Genomic DNA, 10,231 nt, shown 5'->3' with positions numbered 1-10,231 from the left:
ACTGAACTGATTCTAGAAGATCACTTTCATCCTGTGTACAGTTATTCCAAACAACATTCCTATATTCAAGTAATGGCCTTATGAATGATTTGTAGATAATTTCAAGTGACTTTCTATCAAGTTTATGTTTAAGCATTCGCATAATTTGTAGTTTAGAGCAACTATTTTCATAAATATAATTAATATGATCTGCCCATGAACAATGGCTGTTAAAAAAAATTGACATTGATATCATTACTGTTAGACAGGACAGGATAAGCTGCCTCGGGGTTAATCTTCTTCGATATCAATAGAGATTCTGTTTTGTTTGGATTAAATTTAACACCCCACTTATCTGCCCATGTAGTTATTTTTCTTACATCGTCATTAAGAATATTTGCAGCATGTCTGCCATCATTATCTATCAGGACGTATAGTGAGGTGTCATCAGCAAAGAGTTTGACACGGGAAAGGAGGTCATCTTCAAGGTCATTAATAAATATTAGGAATAAATATGGCCCCAAAACTGAGCCTTGTGGCACTCCTGCTTTTAGCGTTTGTAAATTTGACTTATAACCATCCAATAACACCCTTTGCTGCCTGTCAGTTTGATAACATTTAATCCAGTTGAGAATACTGTCTGTCTTACCATATTTCTTCAGTTTATGAATTAAACCACCATGCCAGACCCTGTCAGACGCTTTGCTGTTGTCACAAAATACTATCATAGCTTCTTTCCCTCTATCAAGTTGTTTTAATACTTAATCATACAATGAAATCAGTTGGTTAACAGTTGAGTCTTTAGTAAGGAAGCCAGACTGCTTTCTAGAGATAATATTATTGTTGGAAAAAAAGTTAAAAAGATATGTAAAAACATTTTTTTCAAGAATTTTTACTAAAAATTGATGTAGCTGAGATAGGTCTGTAATTGCTAGGGTTACTCCTTTCCTCTTTGCCCTTATATATAGGAGTTCCATCATGTTTATATATACTTCAGGTTTCTAAAAAAATCTTGTTTAGATGATTCTAGACTAGCAGGTACCTAGCTTGTTTACATGTGTCTCTAGAAACTTCTGGAAACACCCAGGTAATTCTAATAACCGAACTTTCTAGATTTAGAAACTTCCGGAAACACACATGTCATTCTAGTAACCGAGCTTTCTAGGAAAATCTGCCTAGCTACACATATTCTGACAAATAATCATAAACGTGTTTTTTATGTAAACAATCAATATGATGCAATGCATGTAAATACGACACATCTGAATTTGGTTTTCTATACAACATTTATACATAACAATAACTAGACTAAATCTGAGACTCATACGGCGGTTGACAAAGTGACCTGGCAATCTAATGAATAATAGGCATGTCCTTGAATTTGGTATCATGTTTTAATGTGTAAACAGAAAGAACACATACCACTAGCGCTGTCTGTTTTAATTCATAACTATATTGCGTAATCTTTCTGGTCTATTTCGACCTGGATATTAGTATACAGCGTCCCCCTTGTTATATTTAACACTTTATATTTCAGACTGTTGATCCCGTCAGTTTTCATCCTCTTAGTAGCAGTGGCTAGCAACGCAATCCTGAAGAAAACATGGCGCATATTTTAGAAATACACAACGCCACGGGACAAAATAACAAGGGAGATACTATCGACATAAAGGAACCTGAATTCAAACACAAATTGTTTGAAGCTATGGCAATAATAACAAATGAAACTAATGAATTTAAACCGAGGCCCCTTAAAAAGTACGACGATAATAAGACAAGTCATAGACAAGTGTTAGAAAGAGAAAATGGATATGATACAATTTGGTTCGTTATCTGGGTCTGCTCTATCGGCACTGGTCTTATCTTGATGGACGAAACTGCTAGGTCATCTCGAGCAAAGGCGACAGTGCAGGTGACGGTGTAGTATCTAGAGCAAGGGTGACGGAGCATTATCTAGAGCAAGGGTGTAGGAGCAGTACCTAGAGCAAGAGTGACAGAGAATTATCTAGAGCAAGAACGACGGAGCAGTACCTAGAGCAAGAGTGACAGAGAATTATCTAGAGCAAGGCGAAGGAGCAGTATCTAAACAAAAGACGACTGAGCAGTATCAAGAGAAAAGGAAACGGAGCATTATCTCGAGCAAAGTCAAGGGAACGGTTTACAGAGCAAGGGCGACGGAGCATTTACAAGAGCATATCGACGAAGCAGTATCTCTAGGAAAGGTAACGGAACAATATCTATATCAAGGGGCATTGGAGCAGTATCTGGAGGAAGGGTGACTATATCAAAAGAACAATAATTTGTTAAATGATTATACAAAAGATGACAAGTGAATAGCACCTTTATCATAAACTTAGCGTTAGATACAGTAGAGTCAAACAATGAATTAAATTGCAGTATAGAGCTGGTTCGTCCCTTTGGGTTTCTTCACTGAAGATAAGGGCTAAAATTTGGAAGCGATTGAAAAAAATCGAAAGGCATCGAAAGGAAAGTAATAATTTAGGTAATTGGTAATTTCACTAATTGTATTCTTATATGCCCATATAGGAAAAGTCTTTTAGTCAACATAAACACAATCTACTGTGAATCAATAATTTGCCGCAATAGATTATATTTCGCGTTCATTCATTATCAAATGGATTGACAGTATATAGTAAGTGTCATGGAATGCTGTAATCAAACGTACCTTTTAGGATTAGGCATATTGTGTTTTTCTTTGGTATGTTTTATCATCTTGTAGCGCGAAATCGTCATACTGTATCTTTGTATCTTCAAAGAGGCATTCCTTAATCTGAATACAAGGATAAATATGAATTATTACAAAATCAGAATAAAAAATTATCCAGCACTTGTGAGTCTGAATCACTTGTAGATTAAAACATCTTTCTAGCGGCTTATTCCTTTATTTACAGAAGAAAATACTGACATTTTAACAGATTTTTTATATTCGACCTCAAAATCGGCGAAAGTAAAAACAAATATGAACAAAACAAAGATTCACAAGGAAACTCCTAAAAACATACAAGGAGAATAAGACCATGTGTTTCGGAAGATCATTTTTTTTCCCCTCATCGACGTCACCCACTTTGTAAATTCTGGTGAATCAGAGTAAGTAATATCATGCTTCTTAATCAAAATAAGTGAAACAACAATGGTATGACTAGCTATGTTAATGATTATCAAACACATCCAACTCCAAATCGTACCACAACAAGCCAAACATTTTCATAATCTTAAACCCGATTATGTCATTTGACAGTTGCCGATATTGTGCACGGAAATTTTAATATTTAGAACAGTCTCTGAATAACTATCATCTGCGACATGTAAGCACCATAGTTGAGCGTGCTGAGCCCCTTTCCTTTATGTACATACAAGTGAGACGACACATCAATAATTGGTGTTTAGACACAATACCTGACAGATAAGTCATCATCTTCACCACCCCAACCAAAGTATAAGTTGGAGAAACCATTTATTATTTCAACATCATTTCGTCGTAGTTGAGTGACTCCACCGGCAATGGATTGATAGGGCAGCCTTGAAGGATAAGGATATTAGATTCAGTATAAAGTGGTAGATAGTGATATTGATTGTAGATAGTATGATACATTTTGTCGTTATGTATGGCGTTTTGTGGTACATTTTGTCGTTATGTATGGCGTTTTGTGGTACATTTTGTCGTTATGTATGGTGTTTTGTGGTACATTTGTCATTATGTATGCTGTATTTTGTTGTTATGTGTGGTGTTTTGTAGTATATTTTGTTGTTATGTTTGATGTTTTGTGGTACATTTTGTCGTTGTGTATGGTGTTTTGTGGTACATTTTATCGTTTTGTAAGGTGTTTTGTGGTACATTTGTCATTATGTATGCTGTTTTAAGGTAGATTATCTGTTATGTATGGTGTTTGGTGTTATATTTTGTTGTTATGTGTGGTGTTTTGTAGTATATTTTGTTGTTATGTTTGGTGTTTTGTGGTACATTTTGTCGTTGTGTATGCTATTTTGTGATACATTTTTGTTGTTATGTGTGCCGTTTTGTGGTATAATTTCTTGTGTGTTGGTTAAGAGTGTTTCTAGTTTTGTGTCGGTTAAGTTGTATTTTTGTCATTGTGTGATTTTTTGTGTGATATTTTATGATGTGCTGTATTTTCTGTTGAATTTTGACGTTGTACATTGATTTTATGTGCATTTTAACGTGAGCTGTTTCTTGTGTTAAACTTTGTCATGGTGTGTTGGTTTGTGGTATATTTTGTCATTGTGTGCTGTGTACATTCTGCTGTTATGTGCTAGTTAAACCATATTCTCATCGTTCTACTTTCGTTTTCGGGTGTATTTTGAAATTGTGTGTTGTTTCATTTTTTTCTTATTTTGTTTTTTGTTTTGTTTTTATCTTTATGTATGTATTGGAATTGAGGTGCATTTTTCATTGCTTTCTGTGGTACTTTTTGTTGTCAGGCGTTAGTTTTCATTTCGTCATGTGTGTATATTTGCTTTACAAGTATCTTTATTTGATTTGAACATATTGTTATGCATTATTTTTTATGGAATGTGTTGCTTTATCGGTACATTTTGTCTCAATTGATGCCATATTTTCATTTTGTGTACAAGTTTCATTTGTCCTTCTTCAACGTTACGAATTCAGTTACGCAATGCCGAATTTGTGTTAACGTTACGCATTATAAATGTAGTCAAAATCATTGTGCTAAGCCTTTATACAAACGTCTGGATACTCATGTTGCACTATCATCCAATCACATTAAAAGTCAAGTACCTATAGTTGAATTTATCTATGGCTGCTGAGAGGTGACGTGGACCATTTCCACAACCGTAGTAGATACGATCGTCTTCGGGAATGAGGTCAACGTCATGGAAAACAAAACATCTGAACTCTGCAGATTTCATTGCCTCGACGTATCCAATATTCATCAGAAGTCCTCTGTTGAAAGTATTCGTTCCAGCCTGAAAAGAAAGCATAGCTATTCTATAACGATCTCCATCATTTGGTAGTTATCCATCATAGTCCTTCAAAATTATGTTCTTATATTTTGTTAATGCATAAACCTTCACATTTCACTTCTTCATATCTGTAAAACACACGTGAACCAACTATAGAGTAAATGTTGGATAAAACGCCAGACCTCTCGCGAAAATGATTCATTTGTTACGAATGTCGTGAAACTATGGATTTCTTTGTGTCACATTGAAATTACGCAATTTCGCGATTTAAATTCTGTATCCTAAAATCAAGTGACCCATCTTGTGGATGTGGTACCCCAAGTGAAACAGATCAACATTTCTTTTTTGACTGCCCTAGATATAATAACCCTAGACAAAGTTTATAACAAACCCTAAACAACCATAATCATAACCACTATCAACTAAACTATGTTTGGCATGGCTGCCCAATCTGTACCACCTATATCAATAAATCATTGTTTGATGCTGTAGTTAACAATATTGATGATACAGAAAGGCTTTAATGTCCAATGTTTGATAGATGTTGATATAAATTGAACTTATAGAACAAATCTAAAACTAAGACAAAATAGAATTTGTAAAAATTGATATCCTTCCATAGATATAGTCAATTCAACTTTCATTTATCATGAGATGAATGCCGGTTGATAGTTATTTACATGTTTCCCTATTATTATTTGTTCTTTCTGATTTATTCACAATATTTCAATTAGTACTTATAATGAGGAAACAACACTGAATAGTTCTCTATCTTGGTCTAAATATCCTTTTTATTTAGAATAATAATCCCTTGATATCAGAAAAATGTTCTTTATGTGTACTTGCTCCCTCACTAAAGTGGGAGAGGGCTTTTGTTTCATGGACATTCTGGTCCAAACCCCTTTTATATGGGAGAGAAAGTACATGTAATGCACATTTAATATGATGAATATCATAAGACATTGTAAACTGGAAAGCTGGTGGTTTGTTTTTTCTTATAATCATAATTTCAAAATATAAAAAATAACAGAGTTGTCTCCCAGAATTTAAAATTGATGAGTTCGTCAATATTACATTTATGATTGTATGTATGTTATATAAGGTTTATATGTGTGTATGTGTGTGTGTGTGCCTGTGTGTGTATGTATGTATGTGTATATGTTTGCATGTATGTGTGTGTGTATGTATGTATGTATGTATGTATGTATGTATGTATGTATGTATGTATGTATGTATGTATGTATGTATGTCTGTCTGTCTGTCTGTCTGTCTGTCTGTCTGTCTGTCTGTCTGTATGTATGTATGTATGTATGTATCTTTGTGTGTATAATTGTATGCTTATGATGTATTATGTTTATGTCTGACCACCATGTTGTCTAATCATATTGATTGTTTATATCAATAAAATATTCTGAAACGAGACAAAACAATACAAATTTTAATCTAAGGTGCTCTAGCCGGATGATTCTATAAAAAAAGTTTAAAAAATAAAAAGTAAAATAAAGTTCTTGAACATGTTTCCTTGCTGCCTTATATTCAATATACCGTATATGTAAGGGCGATTGTATCACCAGGGTCACGCCACATACTGTTCAAAAAGCGGAGCACTGTGGTATAGCGTGTATACGTAAACACTTCTGTCACGGTTCATGAACCCCTGTGTACGAATTCTAGTAGGACGATTGCATGGATAGAAACTAACATAAGAAATCAAAAAGCTCCATCACTATCATACTGTATAAACAGTTCAATATTGTTCATTTTAAAGTATTCATTCCAAATGTGTCGGACTTTGATAATTGATAAAACGCAGTTACTATGTTTTTTGCACGTGATTGAGACATGTGTTAATCGAAAACCATATAGTGTTTTTATCATCCTAGCGATCTAACGCCTAGGGCAGTCAAAAAAGAAATGTTGATCTGTTTCAGTTGGGGTACCACATCCACAAGATGGGTCACTTACATACATACATACATACATACATACATACATACATACAGACATACAGACAGACAGACAGACAGACAGACATACATACATACATATAAACTTGACATCACATACATACAATCATAAAATTTGTGTTGACAGACTAATTAATTTGGTATTTTTTGTATATTTGTTTTATTGTTATTTAGTTTTATTTTATGAGAATGAAATTAAAATGCGACACCACATACCTCGAAAATGAAATAAAAACAAGTAAAAACATTACTTATTTCATAACTAAAACAATATTAACCTTTTTTTGTTCTAACTAAAAATGTTTATAAGCAACCGTAGAGCAACCATGTGAAGCATCAAACAACTCACCTTCATCATATAGTTTTAACCAGTGTGTGATTATCTTACCTGTTCGATAACGAAGATAGTATAGTTCAGCTGTTGTCTCGTCAGCATTGGATGGAGGTTGTAGAGAAGCGTACGTAATTGTGATGACCTGTTTCGGTAGGGTATCACTATAGCCACTCGTTGGTTAGTTCGACATTCCTGAGGTTCGAAGTGTCCACCTGGCTTTAGATATTTCAGTTCCAGCTCCATTTTTTCCAAAGATGGGGAATTTTTGTATGTTGCTAGAGGACCAACTATCAACATGAAACGATTAGATTAATACGATATTCAAACAAAATTCAAAGAATTAATGAAATGGTAATAAAAAAAAAAAAAAAAAAACATTTTCAAAAATATAATTGTTCAATTGTATCAGTCTGTTGTTTATGCATGATATGGTATCGAAAATTGTCAAACATTTTGCAATTTTAATGAATAGATCTATCTTACAGATGTACATATCAAATTCATTTACCGTCATTTGTTTAATTGGTTTAAAGAACCGATAATACAATGGCCCAATGTCCGTCTGTCATTGTGTATTTTCATTCATTTTGCGTAAAATAGAAAATACTCCAGACCCAATGTTGCATCAGAAATATTAGTGTTTGGCCAAATGAAGTTACGAAGACGTATCTTTTTAAAAATCCTTTTTATTTCATTTTCATAAAAGTGAAAAGGAATCTTTGTTACCATTTTTGTGCCAATTGTAACTAAAACTCAGGTTTGAATAAATAGTGTTTTTCTCTCTACATTGTAGGTGTTATTCAGTGTTGGCAACTAAGGGAAGCAAAGATCATTACTTTGTGAAGGGCAGTGGTGAAATGCGATAAGGAATAGACACAGAATCAATTAAAGTTAAGCATTTATTCATAAATTATCTCTGAAACATGATAAAAATGTAACATGACGAAAACACACATTGTTCAGGGTTACAGGTATACTCCGGCTTCAGGAGATGATTGAAATAATGACGATTTATCCAAGTACAGCCATGGAACTTCGCCTGACCTCCTGATTACTTAAGCTCTAAAGAATTGTACAAAACGTACGTAATTGTATATCACTAAAGGATTTTTTTATAGGCAAATGTATATACCAATTAACTTAGTAAATTGCAACTCATAGTTGTCACGTTATGATAATGCTCGCATATATATATATATGTACAATACTAAGCCGCTGTACGTTACATTTTGCCAGTATACACAATTTTTATATCTGACACACTTAGGATATATATGTATGAAATACAGATAACATACACATATCACATAGTTCAGTTTTTTAGTGTCAGTTCTCGATTTAAAATTGCTAGTTCATCAATATTTCTATTAGACCTAGAAAATAATATACTAACCAAGTCTTGGTGGGTTTGGTGGACATTCAGGTAAGTAATCCGTCCAGTTAGAATCTCCATGAGCCGCATTGTAAAATCGAAAATGTTGCTTGTGTGCCAAACTATAAAATAGAACTTGAATAACTATGAACGCTGTTATTAATATAGTGCAAACTCTTATTATAAGATCCGGTTTGGAAGCCATATTTTTCTCAGCAGAAGTCGAATATCTCAATTTTGTAAAGTTGACACAATAATGGTATTTAAAACCAGAGAGATTGCTGATTGCCGTCCGATGATTTCTTTATGATTGCCTGAATATTTCTGTACAGGATAACAACTTCATACGCGGTCACGTTTGGTTAGCCAAGCGTTGTTTGCAATAGACTTTTTTGTAAATGTTTAACATTTGAAAATTAGTTTATGTGGGCTTTGTTGGAGGATTTATGTAAGTTGAAATTTAGCCAAGGACCGCCCATAATTTGAAGTTTTCATAGATATTGAAAATAATCTGAAAATGAGTAGTAATTGACAAGTGATAGGAACAATGTATATTGTATTTGTATGCCAGTGTCTTAACAAAAATTCAATTGCTGCAATAGACCAAGAATATTATTTTTCATCTTTCTGCTGTCAAGGGGACCCTATTTCTCAATAATTTTCAGTGCAGAAGATTAAACAGTTATGAATAATACCAATGTAAAGGAGTATTAGCGATCAGAATTAGGACCAATAATAATGTCAAATATGTATAAGTAATCAGAACTATGACAAATAACAATGTGAAAGGTGTATTAGCGATCAGAATGAGTACAAATAACAATGTGATCGATGTATAAGTGATCAGAATAAGGACTAATAATAAAATGAAAGATTTGTTAGCGATCAGAATTAGGAATAATAACAATGTTAAAGGTGTATTAGAAATAACCACTGCAGTAATCTAGAATGGAGACAAACCACTTCAGTAATGTAGAGAGGAGGAGGCTTACTTCTATAGTAATATAGAGATGAGACTACGTACTACAGTAATCTAGAATGGAGACAAACCACTACAGTAATCTAGAGAGGAGATGAACCACTACAGTAATCTAGAGAGGAGACAAACCACTACAGTAATCTAGAATGGAGATGAACCACTACAGTAATGTAGAGAGGAGACAAACCACTAAAGAGTAAGTGTCTACGGTATGTTCTTATAACTGGGCAAACAAATGTTCAGTATTTTATTGTGATGTTCTCTATCACCCACATGTAATTTATACTTAGTCTCTCCTCATTGTTTTTGTTTATTTCATTTCAGTGATGTCATTAGACGACATTATCGGTTGTCTGGAGGGATGATCGGGTAGCACAGTTGTAATGCAATCGAATTAACCGAGCCATCCATTGTTCGATTCCTGGAAAGGACGTAAAAAATAAGGGCGTCATCTGCCCGACCATAGAGACTGCCTCTGGTTACTCTGGTTTTCTCCCGCAGTAAGTACCCACGTGCGCTTTTATGTCCTGGCCAACAAGATTTAGTTTAAGTTGTTTCACAATTGTTGTAAAATAAATTAAGTATACACATTTAGAGAAACTATTTCAATTCTAATTCGGTCCGAATCACTCCTGACAATA

At 33.8% G+C, this 10,231-nt stretch overlaps 1 protein-coding gene across 1 annotated transcript; it reads right to left on the bottom strand.

The window, feature by feature from the left end:
* Nucleotides 1–1,429: 1,429 nt before the first annotated feature.
* Nucleotides 1,430–8,816, bottom strand: LOC132548118 (beta-1,4-N-acetylgalactosaminyltransferase bre-4-like). Its single transcript, XM_060211939.1, has 6 exons — nucleotides 8,633–8,816; nucleotides 7,294–7,526; nucleotides 4,754–4,941; nucleotides 3,397–3,519; nucleotides 2,666–2,770; nucleotides 1,430–1,571 (listed from the first exon to the last, which is right to left on the bottom strand). The coding sequence occupies exons 1-6, from the start codon at nucleotides 8,814–8,816 to the stop codon at nucleotides 1,430–1,432; spliced, it is 975 nt and encodes a 324-aa protein (XP_060067922.1).
* Between the last annotated feature and the right edge of the window lie 1,415 nt (nucleotides 8,817–10,231).

The sequence above is a fragment of the Ylistrum balloti genome, unplaced genomic scaffold (assembly GCF_031769215.1).
Source record: "Ylistrum balloti isolate Yb309-2 unplaced genomic scaffold, AGI_CSIRO_Ybal_v1 Utg370002, whole genome shotgun sequence".
In the NCBI taxonomy this organism is placed as follows: Eukaryota; Metazoa; Mollusca; class Bivalvia; order Pectinida; family Pectinidae; genus Ylistrum; species Ylistrum balloti.
Note: the sequence above shows the minus strand (reverse complement) of the source record. Positions and strands in the feature narration are given on the sequence as shown.

What these genes read in the sequence shown, in the direction of transcription:
- LOC132548118 (XM_060211939.1), bottom strand. Translation starts at nt 8,816, where the DNA reads ATGGCTTCCAAACCGGATCTTATAATAAGAGTTTGCACTATATTAATA. An exon ending in GATGATGACTTATCTGTCAG is followed by an intron (nt 2,771 to 3,396) that starts GTATTGTGTCTA and finishes CCTTGTATTCAG; the next exon opens with ATTAAGGAATGCCTCTTTGA. An exon ending in AATATGCCTAATCCTAAAAG is followed by an intron (nt 1,572 to 2,665) that starts GTACGTTTGATT and finishes TGTTTTCTTCAG; the next exon opens with GATTGCGTTGCTAGCCACTG.